General features: G+C 48.1%; 1 protein-coding gene across 1 annotated transcript in view; it reads left to right on the top strand.

Moving 5' to 3' along the window:
• The first annotated feature begins 12,394 nt into the window (after positions 1–12,394).
• CCDC69 (coiled-coil domain containing 69) overlaps positions 12,395–17,472 on the top strand; it is a 31,149-nt gene continuing 26,071 nt past the window's right edge. Inside the window, exon 1 of the mRNA XM_004453469.4 lies at positions 12,395–12,605. Within this exon, the coding sequence (XP_004453526.1) occupies positions 12,558–12,605 (48 nt within the window). The 5' untranslated portion in view covers positions 12,395–12,557. The remainder of the gene's footprint in view (positions 12,606–17,472) is intronic.

Raw genomic sequence — 17,472 nt, 5'->3', positions numbered from 1 at the left:
TCCCATCAGGGTGTCTACTCTGGAGTGGGGACAACCTGCCTACTGATCGTCTAAAAAGAAAGGCTCATCATTTCCTGCCACACCACATGGCTACAGTACGACCAGGAGTGGGCTCTGTATGGGACCCAGAATTCCAGTTAAACTTGTGTAAGAAATAGAGGCCAGACAGATCTGAGGGCCAGAGACCTTGTGATCAAGTCTCCTTAAAGCGATGAGGAAATGTGCTACCAAACCGGTCAATTATAAGCTCAGGGAAATTACTCAGAGACAGAACCTAGAAGCCCAGGCTTATTTCAGAGAAGGCCGGTAGAGGCAGTAAAAATACCTTCCTGTAGATCCCAACTCCAGAGAAGGACAGATCCTCCTAGGAACTCCAGCCTGCCGTGGGTATCAGCAGAAAACTGCAGAAACTTTTCCCGGGCCCCCAAACCTCCATTCACTCCCTTTGAGAAACAGCCTTCTCAGTTTTCAACAATCGAAACCACACTGCCAAGACCGAGAAGGTAAGGAGCAGCAGGCCAGGATCAGGGACAGGCTCACCTCCTAACGGCTGCTGTTAAAGACACAGTCACCTCAGGGCCACCCAAAACCAGGATACAGTCGGCAGGAACCTGGCCCCGGGCTGTCTCACCTCCCCTACAGATGGGGCCTTGACCCGGGGGAGGGCGGAAGGGGCCTGAAGCCACGTGTGAGCCATCGACCAGGAGGAGCCTCGGGTGAGCCTCGACTTGGCAGAGGAGAACCTGCCATCTTCCCAGGTTCTCCTCTCTATACCTTACCACCCTGCTGTACACTGAGGGGGGATGCAGTCCCTGAGGCCCGAGGGCAATGTGCTTTAGTTCTGTGAGGTGCCTCACTGCCAGGAGTTACCGCAGAGGTAATCCAGCCCCTCAACAGCTCCGCCTTACTCTTGCCATCCCCATCCTTCCCCATCTCCTCCCTGGTCCTTTGCTGCCCTCCAAGCGGCTCTCAAGGATTGTTCGAGGTTAATAGGCCCTGGCTGTTTCTGCCAGCAATTTTCTACAAAGGACAATCCCCTGATCTCAGGGGAGGCCGTGGCAGTGTCTAAGGGAGGGTGCATTGTCTTGATGACTCCCAAAGGGGGATGGGGTAGGAGTATGAGGCTTAAGATCTTGTCCCTTCTTAAGGCCTAGGACCTGGACGCCAGGACAGGGCCAGCAGTGCACTGGCACCAGTTTGTAGCTAGGCAGCTTCTCATCGTAAACCCTTCGTGGGCCCTTTACAGTTTCCAAAGCATTCCGTTAGCTGTTTCTTTCATTCATTCGTTCGACAAACTTTGCCAAGCAGAGCAAGGCCAATATCCCAGACTCTAGGGTGCAAACGGAGTCTGCCTGCGCTCAGGGTACTCACTGCCGGGGCTCCAGGTGCTTCAAAGACCATCGTCAGCAGAGCTCGGTGGCAACATTGAGGGTTGCCACCACATGTAGTACACTCATCTGGTCGGCAGGGGGCGGCCACTGTCCAACTCCTGCTCACTGTTGCCAGGCATAGGGGGCCCACCAGTGCCAGATCTGATTTTTCAAGAGACGCTGGAAATCCAGGCTTTTATGTGATCTCTCCAAATCTTTAAGTGTGGGCGGCAGATTCATATATTTATAAAAGACTCTGCATGAGATAAAAATAAGTCTGCAGGACAGATGCTGCCTCAGGAGCTCCAGTGGACAAACTGATGAAACAGGATCCCAGAGTAAAGGCTTCTGGCTTCGTTAAAAAATGCCAGCGCTTTCCATCACTCTTCTAACACCCTCGTCTTACCTGTCGGGAGACTGAGGCTGAGAGGGAGGGGCTCACCCAGATTTGTTAGGGCAGAACTAAGGACCCAGGCTTTCTTGCAGTAGGAAGCATTTCCACCGGGACCCTGAGTCACGACCCCTCGTGCAGGTGGTGAAGGCGTGCTCCAGAGCGCCGAGCGCGGCCCGCCGAGGGGAGCCCTGGTGGGGCTGGGGAGGTCGCCAGAGCCCAAGGGCAGGAGGGCGGAGCGGGGGTTTATTTTTAGCTGCCTAGAGTGTGCCTCTAAGCCTTATTTAGACATGGGGCGACCGGGTGAGCTGGAGACAGCAGGGGCGGAGGAGGAGATAGCCCCCTCCCCCTCCCAGGGCTCTTACATCTGTTCTTCCTGGCGGGTCCGCTTATCATCCTTCCAGGAGGCCCACCCCACTCTAAATACCAGCTCTGGCTGGCGTGGGCGCTGTCCTGCTCCGGTTGTCTTGCTTTCCTCTCCACCTCGGTCCCTTTCTCCCCGTTCCTCCTAAATCCCGCAGAGAAATAGAACCGTAGGACCAGAGAATGTTTCATTTATCCTTGCTCTCTTCGGTCGCAGAGCTCTTTGAGAACCTGAGGTAATTCACCATGGTGATTGAGAACTCAGGTTGTGGAGTCGGATAAACATGGGTTCAAATCCTTACCTATGATCCTAGCCACATGACTTCATCCTAAAGCCTGACTTTCCTTATTTGTACAGTGCAAATAGTAACCCATCCCATCTCCTCCCAGGGTCCTGAAGATTAAAAGTGATAAAGGATGTAAAGACCTTCCTATAGCATGATAAACCCTCAATAAATGATAGTGACGGTGATTAAAGCTAAGAGCTTCCATTAGAAAAAAGTCAAATCACTCATGCACACACAACTGGAAGGTAATTTCAGGAGGTTCCTGTGCCCCCTGAAGCCTTCTGATCCCAATCCAGCTTTGGACCTAATCCAAATGATTTGTCCATTCCCTCATTTGTTCAATAAGCCTTTGCTAGAATTTACTCAATGCCAGGCACTGGGCAAAGTATGGGGCGCTCACCCCTGTCAAGCCAAACCCCCAAATCTTTGATCATTTGGGAGGTCTTCCACCCAGGAAACTGGACCCACACTCCAGAGGGGTTTCTACCCACTGCCCCTGGCTTTCCAAGGCAGTTTGGAAGACTATTGATCTTCCAGTACTTCAGATCCAAAAGCGCCTTAAGGAAGGGAAAGCGAGGATGAGGTGGCCTGGAGAGCTGCCCCTCCCTCCAGCGTCGCCCAGCTTCTTCCCAGCCCTGCCTGAGCTCAGGCTGCCGGCACAGGGTGCCCAGGCGCCCCCTGCAGCTGCTTCTTTAAGACGCTCCACGGGGGCTGGTCCTCGCTACTGTCCTTGGCTCCCGTCCAGGGCCCTGATTTAAAAGGTATTGCAACGTTTTTAAAAAAAACAAACATGTGTTGTAACCCAAGGCCCTGGTAACCACAACAGTGCCGGCTGCTAGCCGCCGCCCAGGCCGAGAGTAGAGGAAACTGCTCTCCGCCTACCCACAGCACCCCACACTCTGCAGCGCACCGTAGTTACCATATTATAGCAGGCTGGGAGCTCAGGGAGGGCAGGGCCTGAGCCACCCCGGGGGCTGCGGTCCTTCCGGCCTGAAGAGCCTTCTGGGTCCTCACCAGCTCTCACCAACCATTCCTGTTGGTATTTGAAGGCTCCTGGACAGTGCTTCTGTCCATCCGACACCTGAGCTCCAGAGTTTCCTAGCATGACGCGGATCAGGCCACGACACGCTCCACTGCCTACCGGACGAAGTAAAAACTTCGAGGCCTCTCCCTGTGTAACTTCATCTCCTTCACTCCCCACATTCACCCAGGGCTCCAGCCGTACTGCGCCACTTGGGGCCCTTGAAAATACCCCACAGTTCTCAGGCGAAATGTCCTTCCCTCTCTTTGGTGATGAGAAGAACTTCTATTTAGTCCACACAGCCCAGCTCAAACATCTCAGCCTTGGGGAAGCCTGCCCCGACCTTCACTCTCCCAGACAGAACTAGTCACTCCTTTTGTATCCCTGGTGTTTTTCCATATCCCTTATTATATTATTTGACCACCTAGACCACAGATGAGATAACCTCCTGAAGACATATCTTGTTTAGCCTGCATGACTTTTTGTTTTGTTTTATTTTAATTGAAAGTTTCCACATTAAAAAAAAAAAAAAGCTGAACAAACAAATTTCCTATTTCTTTTGAAATACTGGCAGGTCAGGCCAGCCTGGGCCTTCGTTTCCTTATAACAGTGACCCCTGAGAAGGACAGACCCGCCTGCACTTCTTTCAGGCAGGCCCACGTTCCCTGCTCGTGCCCCCGCCATCCTTACACGGGCCCCCTCATTCAGTAGTTATGCAGCCCAGTGGTCTTCTGTTTTTTAAGCCTAAATCATACCTTTTGTACTAGTTTCCTGTTGCTGCTGAAACAATTACCACATGCTTAGTGACTTAAGACCACATAAATATCACACCTCTTCTTCCCTCTCCCTGCCTTCAGCAACTGCAGTGGCCACTACCTCCACTTCAACGATATCATTTCTTCCACTGCTAGAGCCAAATAGTTCCAGAGGTATGCTCTGAGGGCATTTTCCGGACCTGGAGTTGTCCTCAATGATACTGCAGGGACAGATGCAGGACATTATATATCCTGCCATAACCCACTGAATGGGCTAAGAGAGAGTATAAACTACAGCATAAACTATAATCCATGCTGTGTAGCAGTGCTCCAAAATGTATTCATCAAATGCAATGAATATAACACACTAATGAAAGAAGTTGTCGATGTGGGAGGAGTGGGGGGTGTGGGGAGTGGGGTATATAGGAACCTCTTGTATTTTTTAATGTAATATTTTGTGTGATCTATGTATCTTTCTAAAAAAAGATAATTTTTTTAAAAAGATGAGGGAAGCAGATTTGGCTCAATTTATAGAGCGTCCGCCTACCACATGGGAGGTCCGCGTTTCAAACCCAGGACCTCCTTGACCCGTGTGGAGCTGGCCCATGCGCAGTGCTGATGCGCACGACGAGTGCCATGCCACGCAGGGGTGTCCCCCGCGTAGGGGAGCCCCACGCACAAGGAGTCCACCCCGTAAGGAGAGCCGCCCAGTACAAAAAAAAGTGCAGCCTGCCCAGGAATGGTGCTGCACACAAGGAGAGCTGATACAGCAAGATGATGCAACAAAGAGAGACACAGATTCCTGGTGCTGCTGACAAGAATACAAGCAGACAGAAGAATACACAGCAAATGGACAGACAGCAAACAACTGGAGAGTGGGAAGGGAAGAGAAATTTTAAAAATAAATTAAATAAATCTTTAAAAAAAAAGATGACATAAACATATTCTCTTAAAGTTCTGGAGTCCAGAAGTCAGAAATCAGTTTCACTGGGTGAAAGTCAGGGTATTGGCAGGGCTGGTTCCTTCTGAGGCACTGGCCTTTTCTAGCTTCTGGAGACCACCTGCATTACTTGGCTTGTGACCCCTTCCTCACATCACTTCAACCTCTTGCTTCAGTTGACATCCCCTACTGCCTCCTTTGACTTGTTGGTTACCTTGTTATATACTCTTGAGATTACATTTAGGGCCCTCCTAGGTAATCCAGAATAATCTCATCTCAAGATCCTTAATTTAACCACATCTGCAAAGTCCAGGGATTGGGACACAGATATCTTTGGGAGCCAGTCTTTAGCCTGCCTTAACTTCCCTATATCCTGGGACACTGCTATTTGCAGATATCCTACCTCTTTGATCCAATTAACTATTTAGATGTCCCAGAAATTCCAACGTTTTGGCAAAGAAAAAATGAATGAGTAGAATCAGAGCAATAAAAATACATATAAGTCACAAGATTCCTTTGCCACCTGTGTTCCAATTTTTGCCTTGGAAAACATGGTCCCTGGAGTCAGCATCCTCCAACTCTCATTCTAGTTAGTTTTTATGTGGGGCAGCCTCACTCATTTGAGTGGAACAAGGCAGGTCGTATCAGGGCTGGGGCACACCAGACTTTCCAGAGGCGAGGGTCTTAGGGGCAGTTATCTGTTAGAAAAGGGGCCTTAAGGCTGTGATTACCTTGCAGCTTACATAAGATTAGAAAAATACTCATTCTTCAAATTGGATGTTGGAAGCTGGGTTTTCCACTGAACAAGGACAAACAATAAGAGTATTTGGAATTGAAGGGAATTGAAAACACAATATCAGGTGGCAACACACAGAATAACATACAGGAAGTGCAAACAGTCCTCTGATAAGGTGTATGTGTGTTCAGAAGGAAGGCAGAAGAGGGTAAGCTGATTGTTGGCTTAGGTGCAGCCAGACAAGGGAACACCCAGCTCAGATCTGAGCCTGGAAAGACCCAGGCTAGTGTTGGAGTCCTGCTTGTTCAATTACATTTAAATCAACAAGCTACTCATCAGAGACCTCTGTCTGGAAAGGACTGTGGGAATCTCCAGAGCAGGGAGGAACTTGCACTTAATCCCTAGATGTAAGACAGCTCAGGGAGCATGGCTCAGGAGGGCTGAGCTCTTAGCCGTACAGGTTGCCTTCCCAGAGTCATCGTTGACCACCAACCCCCAACCCAGCCAAGGATACCTCAAAGCTTGCTCAGCCCTAGTGCCGTGTGGCTCACTCTGTTTCTCATCTCTGAGCCCATTAAAGAAAAGAGGCTGTCAAGCATGAGGAGGATGTAACTGTCTATAGCAGTGACTCTCAAACATAAGCGTGCATCAGAATTACCTGGAGTGCTTATTCAAACAAATTGCTGGACCCAACACCCAGAGTTTCTGATTCAACTAATGAGTTCCTGGGTTGTACTGAGGCTGCTGGTCCTAAGGCCACACTTTGAGAACCACTGTTCTAAAGAAATGTCCACTCCTGCTCATTGCTGATAGCCTCCAGACACCAGAACTCACTTAAAGAGATGACGCAGTTTTCCTTACAGGAAACCCCTAGCCAACATCCTGTGCCCCTCAGTCTGCATTACTGAGGAAGCTCCTTGAAGCCAGGGACCTCCCTCCAAACGCCGTCGAGCAGAGAAAGCTCTAACCAGTGATAATTGGCATGAATTGACTCTTGGGAGAGAACATGCAAAAGTGAATCTCGCGGCTCCTCCCAAGGCAGCCCCAAATCCCAAACTACAGATCCCTTGAGAAAATAGGCAGAAATGGCTTCTTGCCAATTAGCATTACTCAGACTAAATTCTCCTTGTCAAGGACTTCCCTTTAATTTAATTCAACTCAACTCAACATAATTTGTGTAGCAATTCATTTCCCTGGAGAGGTGATCCACAGCAATAGAAGAACTTTAGCGTGGAGATTCCTCAGACTCAACCATCCAGGTCCTGGAGGATGGTTTTCAGGGAATCTGCATTTTAACCAACTCCCCTGAGGTGGTTCTCAGCAAAGGAGCTAGACCATGCTTTGGGCATACTCCAGTAGAAGCCTAAGGACTCAACAAGTTTAGGTTACGCTCTCATTTCCTTCCCTCCATCATATTCCAAGACAAAGCATCAAAACCAACATTTCCACCACGAGATTGGCAATGGTGTTGTAATTAACACCACTGAATTGTTGTAATACATTTGGCAACATGGATGAACCTTTAAGACACCATGTTAAGTGAAATAAGCCAGACACAGGAGGCAAATATTTTTTCACTTCACTGATATGAAATAATTAGAATAAGCAAATTCATAGAGTCAAAAACTAGAGTATAGGTTATGAGGGGTCAAGGTGGGAGTAGAGAGTGGGGAGTTGATGCCTAAATAGTACAGAGTTTCTGTTAGGAGTGATGGAACCATTTTGATAATGGATGGTGGAGATGGTAGCACAATATTGTGACTGTAATTAACACCATTGAAGTATATATATTTGTATGTGTTTAAAAGGGGAAATTTTAGGTTAAGTTACTAGAATAAAATAAAATAAAATAAAATAGACCAGTGCAACACAAACAGTGATCCCCGCTGTAAACTATGGACTATAATTATTATAGTGGTATAATTATTAAAATGTGCTTTCATCAAGGTATTAATAATAGACAGTATATGGGTACTCTGTATTTTTTGCTTTTTCTATAAACCTACAACTTCTCTAACAAAAAAAAGGGATAAAATGGGAAATTTTACATTGAGTATGTTTGCCACATTAAAAATTTTTTTAAACATATAGAACTGTAAACACAAAGATTGAACCCTAATGTAAACTATGGACTTCAGTTAATAATATAATTATAATTATATTGGTTCATCCATTGTAACAAATGTACCAAATTAATGCAAAATGTTAATAATAGGGAAAACTGCATGTGTGAGGGGGTTTTGGGGAAACTGTACTTTCTGCACCATTTTTCTGCAAACCTTCAACTGCTTTATAACTAACTAACTAAATACATACATTCGTACATAAAATAGAGTCTGGCAGACTGGGGGTACCTTTCTCAGCAGAGCCTTGTTTCCCATCCCCAGAACTGAAGCTTGGGCTTCACACAGTGTCCCTAAAGATAAATTATTCTAATTAAATTCAATATAACAAACCTTAATTAATGACATAGGAAAGGGTGTTCTGCTGTTAGTGGCAGAATCTCAATGGCAGTGATTACACAATCTAAGTGTTTATTCTATTATATGAAAAAAGTTTGGAGGTTAAGTGAACAAGGCTGACTATTGGGACCCGTTAAATTCATCAGAGATCTAGGTGCCTTCCATCTTTTCGCTCAGGGTATTAGGACGGCTGGTGGAAGTCAGCCATCACGTCTGTATTCCAATCAGGAAAATGGCGCAGAGGAAAGGGAAGCCCTGCTCCCAGCTGAATCATCCCCCTTTGAAAAGCTTTCCTGGAAGCCCCAACCCATAATTTCCCTTTACATATCACTCACTGCTCATTCTACAGGGAAACTGGGCAAGTAGGCATTTAGCTCTGCACATTGCTGTCCCAAAGAATATCAGGATTCTGTAACTGAGGAAGAGGGAAGAATGGAAATTGGGTAGAGCGCCTGGCGGCCTCTGCCACAGCCTGCAAGAGCTGGGTGGCGTGTGATGGGGTGGGAAGGGGGAGACGGAGCTGTCCAGTCCTTTGCCCATTAGGGATGGCACACAGCACACAAACACACCTGTAATTTGAAGGGAACCTGCCAAGTGTGCTAAGAGAGCTGTAGAAAAAGCATTGCAAGGATGAGTTCCAAGAGGAAGGGTCTCCTCTGCTGAAGAATCAGGGAGGCCCTTTGGAAGGAGAGAGCATTTGAGCTGCTCTTTGATGTACAGGTCGAATTACAACCCACAGAGATGGAACATGAGGAAAGCCACTCTGGGCAGTCCCAGGACATATGTTTAGGAAACAAGTGGACTCTTACCAGAAGAACCTAAACAGAAAACATTCCAGAGCTAGAAAGACCTTTAGGGATCATTGAGTTGAGAGGGTCTTAGCTGGGATCAAACACAGTCCCATAGCAGGGACTGTTAGACACACAGCAGGGCCATTCCTGAACTGTCTGAAATTCTATATATATATATATATATATGGGTATATTGTACTTTTCCAATGAAAAATGTTCAAGATAATCCCATGTTGTTCTTTCCAATCCTTCCCCCATCCTCAATCTTTGTCACTTTACACACAGCCTAGCTACCAACACGAATTCCTCATTCTCTAACTCTCCAACATCCATACTCTACCTTGATTTGACTCATGCAATTCTGTCCTCTTGTAATTACTTTTCCCTGCTTCTCCTCTTCCCCTTACATATGGACAGGTGGGTAGTGATTTCCTCATTATTGGATGTATTCAAGCATAGGATGCACAACCACCTGAAAGGGAATTTATAAAAGAGATATGGAGAACAGATGTCGTTCAAGCAGTTGAATACCTGCTTCCCACACGGGGGGTCCCGGGTTTGGTCTTTGGTCCCCAGTGCCTCCTAAAAGCAAAACACACACACACACAAACCCAGCAAACTCAGGAGAGCCAATGTGGATCAGTGGTTGAGCGCTGGCTTCCCACATACAAGGTTTCAGGTTCAATACCTGGCCCTTGTACTTCAAATAAATAAATAAAGAGATATGTATTAGTCAGGGTCCTTAGTTGCAAGCAACAAAAGCCAAGCATCAGGTCCCATTCCAATCTGAGATTCTAAGATTCCTTTTGGCCTGAATTTTCTTTGATTTAGTATTCCTCTATGAAATCTTCCTTGGCCATCCCTGTCCACCATGGTCTCTTAACTCTCCTTAATGCTAACACTTGCTGCGTGGAATACACAACTTGGCAATAGCTTTAAAACCTTTTACTGTTTTCCATTTTTTCTTATGCATTATGTCACAAAACATATCATTAACAAGGACAAGGACTGAGTCTTCTTCACTTATGCCTCCCCTATTCCTTGCCTGTAGGATGATGAGCTATCCCCATTTGCCCAGTAGTTTCTGGAACATGGGACTTCTGGGCTAAAACTGGAAAAGTCCTGGGCAAACAGGACAAGTTAGTCACCCTCCTTGCCCCTTGATTGCTAAGTACAGTAGCCATTACCGTGTCCGTACTCTGGTTCTCCTCTCCTTCTGGGCACACATTGCTCCTTGCCATCTTCTTCAAGTTAGATATAATCATGTGACTTGCTCTGGCCAACGAAACATGAGTGGACTTAAAGTGTGTCACTTCTGAGTGGAAGCATGAAAGAACCCATGCACTGTTCTCCATGTCCTCTCTCCTCTTGCTCTGGCAATCCCTGCAGCACCGTGCTGAGGTGGCTGCACCACAGGGTGGTGTGGAACGACACTGTGCCGCAGAGCCCTCTGCCTTCCCCGTGTGCCGCAGAGCCCTCTGCCTTCCCTGTGCTGCACCTCAGAGTTAGCAATAACTTAACTTCTCCAGCGTTAAGTCACTGAGATTTTTAGGGTTTTCATTTTTCATACTAGGAAAACCTAACCTAACTTACTGGTGCACCAACCACCAATAATCTCATTGGCAACTTCCTCAAACTCAAGTTACCAAAGCAAAAAAGCCCTTTAGAGTGTCTTTTTTCCTCAGGCAGGAATTTCAAAGCACTTAGCCTAAAAAGCCGGTTGTGGGAAATGGGAAATCTGAATCTAGTTTCCCAGGAGGTTCGGAGAGGCTCGAGGCAAGACCTTTTGAGAACAAGGAATCCAGGAATAGAATCTGCCTTCCTCATTCCTACTCGCCATTGATTTCAATTGTCGACATTGAAATTTGAGATCAATTTTAGAAAATTCAACCCTTCAATGTACAAATGGGGAAACTGTCAGAAAGGGGAAAGCACTAGCTCAGGATCACAGAGGCATGACTGGTTACAATTTCCCCACCCAGTTCAACCATCTCTGCCTTTCAGGATGCTCTTCCACCTAACCCATTCACTGTCATTGTCCATTTTTGGAATTTCACAGACTTGGCCCATGGCTTGAACAACTACCTTCAGTCTCATACATGTGTTTAAAAAATATATATATATATGTAAACTTTTTATTGTAGTAAAAAATATACATCTCAAAACTTTCCCATTTTAACCACATTCAAGTATACAATTCAATAGCATTAATTACATTCACAGTATTGTGCTACTATCGCCAATATCCATTACTCCTTTTTTTTTAATCACATCAAGCAGAAGCTACTCACCTATTAAGCTATAACTCTCTCTTCCCACCCCACCCCACCCCACCCCACCCCATCCCCTCCACTCACCCTTGGTAACCTATGAACTACTATCTGTCTCTGTGAAGTCTGCTTTTTTCTAGGTGTTTCATATAGGTGAGATCATATAATATTTGTCATTTTGCCTCTCAGTTATTTCATTCAACATAACGTCTTCAAGGTTTAACACTGTTGTAGCACACATCAGGACTTCATTCCTTTTAATGGGTGAATAATATTCCTTTGAGTGTATATACCATACTGTGTTTATCTGTTCATGTATTGATGGGCATTTGGGTTGCTTCCACCTTTTAGTTATTGCGAATAGTGCTGCTATGAGCACAGTATACAAATATCTGTTTTAGTCCCTGCTTTCAATTCTTTGGGGTATATACCATGAAGTGGGATTGCCAGGTTGTTTGGCAATTCTATTTTCAATTTTCTGAGGAACCATCAAACTGATTTTCATAGTGGCTGCACCATTCTACCAAGCCACCAGCAATGTTTAAGTGTTCCTATTCCTCGCTAGCACTTATTTCCTATTTTTTGAAAGTAATATCCATACTAATAGGTGAGATCAATCTAAGTTTTTTTAAGCTAGATCATACCTATTGTATTAGTCTCCTGTTGATGAAACAAAATTTTCCTTATCTGTAAAACCGGGGAAATAACACTTTTTTTGCAAGGATATGACAAGAAACAGAAATAATATGCAAACAACAGCTGGAGCAGAAACAGCCCTCAACAATTAGTAGCTATTGTGTTTCGTAAATACTTGTTGTTTTGCTGTGGTTTTACTGACCTTTCTCAGCTGCGGGCCCAGAAAAGCATCTGCTGTTCGTACAGACAGACCTTTTCCTGCCAGGCCAGAGGTTCCTCATTTAGAAAGATTCTGCTCACCTGCCTCCCGCCGGCGGCGCCACGAACCCGGCAGGCTTCTCAGAAGCCCTGCTCTTCGGGTATTTACGGCGCGCGGCCGCCCTAGCTCAGGCTCAAGTCAGCGCTTCCAGGTTCAGTTTCAGGGTCGTGCGGGCAGCCCCAGCCGGCGGCGGGGAGCGGGCAGGGGGGCCGGGACGGCAGGATCTCCTGGGGGCCCCGGAGTTGGGAAGAGGCGTCCGGGAGCCCCCGGAGGAGGATGGGCTGCGGACGCAGCAAGCTGAACTGCTGCAAACCCCCCAAAAAGGTAAAGGGCGCCGGCGGAGAAGTTTGCCTTCCGAGAAGGAGGGCGCGGACCTGCTCCGCGGCGGGACACCCTTGGGTGCCCTGGGCTCCTTCGGTGGGCCAGGGACTGCGAGAGGCAGGCACGGGGGCGGGGAAGGCTCGGCCAGGCGGCGCTCCTTGCCCCCGACCCCGGGCTAAGCTGCGAGGCGCAGGCGAGTTTACAAACACGGCCCTCGGCCAGGGCAGGGCAGCTGACCCCGGCTGCCGCGAGTGGGGAAATATCTAGTGTTTATGGCAGGTGCCCTCTTCCTTCAGTCCGGGGCTGCTTACTGTGTGGCCATGGGCAAGTGACTTGACCTCTCTGGACCTTTGGCTTTCCCACCGGTTCAGAAACATAAAATCCGTAGGGCTGAGTGGTCCACGGATTTGCAGCCGCTGCATCACTCAGGACCTGTTAGAAATGCAGAATCTCAGGCCCTGCCACAGACCGTTTACGAGATGCCCAAGAGATTCCTATACCCTTTAACGTTTGCAAAGCACTAGTCTAGAACTTCTAACAGGCGCGGAGCCAGCCCTTGTGGTCTGTTCTGGGGGTAGCTGGGAGGGGCCAAAGAGGGAGGCGGTGTATCGCCTTCCGCTGCCCCTCCCCTCCCTTCCCGTCCCTCTCCCAGGGGGCTTAGAGCTGGGTTTGGGCCCAGGTGTTCGTACTTGGGTATCTTTCAGGGGAACTAGTTGCCTCTTAGAGTCTGACATGCCCAGAAGGTCAGAGCATGGACCCGGGACAGCCTCCTTAGGGGACAGCCTGAGGTCCAGGGGGGACGGGCAGACCCTGAAGTCCCAAAGCAAGTGAAGGCAGAGCCCTGCCTCCTGGCTGCTTTTCCTACCACTGCCTGCCCTCCAGCCAGGTGGGACTAGATGTCTCACAAACTTTACGAGCAATCCTCCTCAAGACCCGGAGATGCCCACACTGACAGAATTTAGTAGGGGCATTGAAATTGAAGCTCTCTCAAGAGCTCTGCTCCTGCTCTGCTGGTGCCTGAGCACACTCTTGGGCGTCCAGTACTATCCCCAGCCTGGATGACTCCATTGTCTGCGCTGTGCCTCGTCCCGGGCAGTGAGTTTGGGTTTGAAGCATAGCACCTCCTCCCCTTCCCATGTTCCTTCTTTATCCCCAGTTCAAATAATCCCACCAGTGACTGACCCAGAAACCCTCGTGTCTTCCTTGACTCCAAAGTGGAAACTGAGGCTTGGCTCTAGCGGTGGAAGCGGGGGACTGGCTGACAGAGGTTGGGGGTGGTGATAAACCTGAACAGGTAGACATCAACTCTGGGTTTAACTCCTCTCCCTGCTACAGACGTTCTGTGTGAGCCCAAGCAACCCCAGACCCCAATCTAGGCTTCAGTTTCCCCTTTGGAGGAAGGATGGGCAGGGTGATCTCTAAGGAGCTAAGAGCCTGTGTTCTCTGTACCTGTGTCAACCTCCCAATCTGCAAAGTGGGTCAACGGTACATTCTCTCTACCCAGGGGAAGGAAGAAACTGGGGGGAGGAGGCTGCCGCAAGCCTGACCCTTCCAGAGGCTGGAAGAAGAGACCACGATGGGTCTGGGTCCTCTTGCCTCTATCCCTCCGAGAGCCTCACCAGATGCCCCCCTCTCTCCTTGGTATGGCTGGAACTGGACCCCTCTGACCCAACATGTGAAAGACAAGTAAAGTTGGCACAAATTGTCCAAGTTAGAAAGGACATTGGGAACCACTCGATGTACCCAAGGACGTTGGGCGGTCGCACTCACTGTACAGATAGGAGGCGAAGGCCTAGAGAAGGGCAGGGCCTCGACGCAAATTCAAGCAGAACCTCAGTATCCAGTCCCCTGGCCCAGTGTCCTTTGTCCCTACCCCTGTCTTGTGCTGCCAGTGGCTTCTTGCGCACTTCCAAAGCCCTTTGGCCTAAGAGCCTTCGCCCCTGTTGCCTCACAGCAGCCTGGCATGTCTTCCCTGCCCCAGCAATCCTTAGGCCCCTGCCGCTGCCCTGCGGCAGGATTTACAGGCTGGGTCTGTTTAAAGTTCATGCTTATTTCCATCCTTCCAGGTTGAGGTTCTGCCCAATTACATCCGTCTGGTAGGGGGCAGAGGGAGCTTCTAAGGATAGGATGTACAAAAAGGAGCTCAGTTGACAGAAGGAACATGTCATGATAACAGTGACTCACCCGAGTGGCAGTTTCCTGGTACTTTCACATCCTTATCTTTGCTGAGCCTCACAAAAGCCCTGGGCGCTAGGCTGACTGTGGAATCCTCACCACTGTACAGGTGAAGAAACTGAGGCTCAGTGAGGAGTGAAGGGCCCAAGTCATATAGCCAGTTGCATATTTTTTTCAGATTTTTTAAAATATAGTTTTTATTTTTAAAAGATACATCACACAAAATGTTACATAAAAATATACAAGATTCCTATATGCCCCACTCCCCACACCCCCCACATTCCCCACTTCAACAATTTCTTTCATTAGTGTGGTACATTCATGGCATTTTTTTTTACACTTTTTAAAATTAAAGTTAATAGATCACAAAGAATGTTATATTAAAAAACATAAAAAACATAAGAGGTTCCCGTATACCCCATTCCCCAGCCCCCACCCCATCATTTTTGTAAATTGTATTTTTTGAAGATACACACATCACATACAAAAAATGTTACATTAAAAAATATGAGATTCCCATATACCCCCCACCCCACCCCAGTTCTCCCACACCAACCACCTCCAGTGTGATGAGTGTGCCAGCTGCATTTGAACTGGTTTTCTGCCCTCATATGCAGAACTCAGAGCAAGTGCTGAGAAATATTTGAGTGAATGTGTGAGGGCTGAATAAGAGCCAGGCCAGGGGTTAGCCCAGGGCACAACAAGGCACCTCATCCAACCTCAAGGAAGACTTCCTGGAGGAGGGGGAATGCCTCAACCAAGTTTTGAAGATTTGGTAGGCCTGATCTACCAAGGTGGAAGGAACAGCCTGAACAAAGATTGAGCCAGAGAAAGCACACTATGATGACCTTGGGTAGGGACACAGAATTGACCACTAGGACCTCTCAAGGTCCTTCTAGGTTCAAGGTTCTGGGGGCATTGTTGAGTTCTGTGGTTTGCAGTGCCTGGTGGCCTTAGAGGACTAACTGTTCTGCACTCCGCTGAGCCAATCCAGGCTAAATCCCTGCCTAGCTGGGACAAGTTGCAGTCCTGGTGAATGTGCTAGTGGGAATCCTTGGCTGGCTGGGAGGTGGGTGATGAGGAACCATTTGCATTGTGTAACCTTTCCTAAACTCTGTCCTTGGCAGAGACCATGGCTACTGTGGCCATGTGTACCAGGAGAACTTGAGAGAAGGCTGGGCAAAGAGGGTAGGGGCCAAGGAAACAAACCTTCCATGGGATTGCCTGTAGGAATGACATGGTGAGGAAGGGCCTTCCCAGCCAAGTTCATGCAGGTTCCCATCCCTCCAGATGTGCTCCTGCCCAATTTCATATCCAGGTACCAGCCCTTGGAAGGCCTGAGTTTCCAGGCCCATCCTCAACAGGTTACCTGCCTCCTGCAGGTGAGGAGGTTGGGGAAGTAGTGGTCAACCCACGGTGAGCCCCCTGTGATGACTGAACTCCCCCATCCCCAGGGCTTCAGCTCTCGCCCCCGTGCCACAGCCCTGAGCAGGGCATCAGAGAACTTGTCTTGGCTCTACTCCCACAGCTAGGCCTCTGACAACAGGGATGCAACGGGTCAGTCAGTCAGTGAGTCTTCATGAGCACCTCCAGGTGCCAGGCCAGGTAAGAGAGAGGGACAGATGCAGAACCGAATGGCATGGAACAGACTGGTTTAGGCATATATAATTCTGAAATAAGGCCATAGAGTCAAAGGGCGTGGGCTTCAGAACTGGACTCATGTATTCACCTGGCAGTCAGTACTTTGCCTGTCAACAGCACCAGGCTGTGGGCTAGGTGCTGCTTCAGTCCTGGATCCATCACTAAGTGACTTTGGAAGTGACTTGGCTTCTCCGTGCCTCAGTTTCCTTGTCTGTGAGATAGGTGTGATGACAGTGCCTGTGTCTTAGGGTTGTTCTAAGGATTAGGTGAAAGTAAGTGGGTGATAGGGTCCCTGGCTCACCGACTGGCAGGTGGGACACCCTTGCTGAGAGGCGATGTGTGTAATGTCATAGGGAGGCTCGAAGGACATCGCTGCTTGGATTGCACCCAAAGAAAGCCAAAAGGGATGTGGGCGAGGGGGGTATTAATGTCCCTGGGAGGCTGATGGGGTGATGGGGCCTTGGAGGGTGGGGCCTCAGCCTGGAGCCTGTCCAATGTCCTCGAACCTCTGAAGCATCCTCCAGGAGCATGAGGAGCGGCCTTCCTCTCTGTTGTTCTAGAAGGCTGAACTGGGGCCACTGGGGAGAAGCTAAAGGGAACCTGATTGCCACTTCTGAGGAAGAAGTGACCAAAAAAGACCTCAAAATATAGCAAGTTCCCCATCACTGGAGGGGTTCAACCAGAGGTTAAACGCAAGAGGGGATGCAAACATAGGACTGGCAAACATATCATTTTAAGAAACAGACTTATTCCAATTAGTATGTTTGAGGCGAAAATTCAGATTTTGCAAAAGTATATGGAAATGTAAAGATCACATTTAATCCCACCATCAAGAGTCAGCCACAGCTTCTATTCTTTCTACTCTTTCTCCTAAGTATATAATATACATGAGTGTGACTGTTTTCACAAAATTGGGAATATATTTTAAATGGTTATTTTCTATTTTCTACTTGATATTTGGCTGGGGCCATTTTCCCATGTTAAAGTAGTCCATGGACACATGGGATTCATTGGGTGCCTAATGTTCTGTGGCTGTGCCATGGCTTATTTAACC

Source organism: Dasypus novemcinctus, chromosome 2, assembly GCF_030445035.2.
Source record: "Dasypus novemcinctus isolate mDasNov1 chromosome 2, mDasNov1.1.hap2, whole genome shotgun sequence".
In the NCBI taxonomy this organism is placed as follows: Eukaryota; Metazoa; Chordata; class Mammalia; order Cingulata; family Dasypodidae; genus Dasypus; species Dasypus novemcinctus.
Note: the sequence above shows the minus strand (reverse complement) of the source record. Positions and strands in the feature narration are given on the sequence as shown.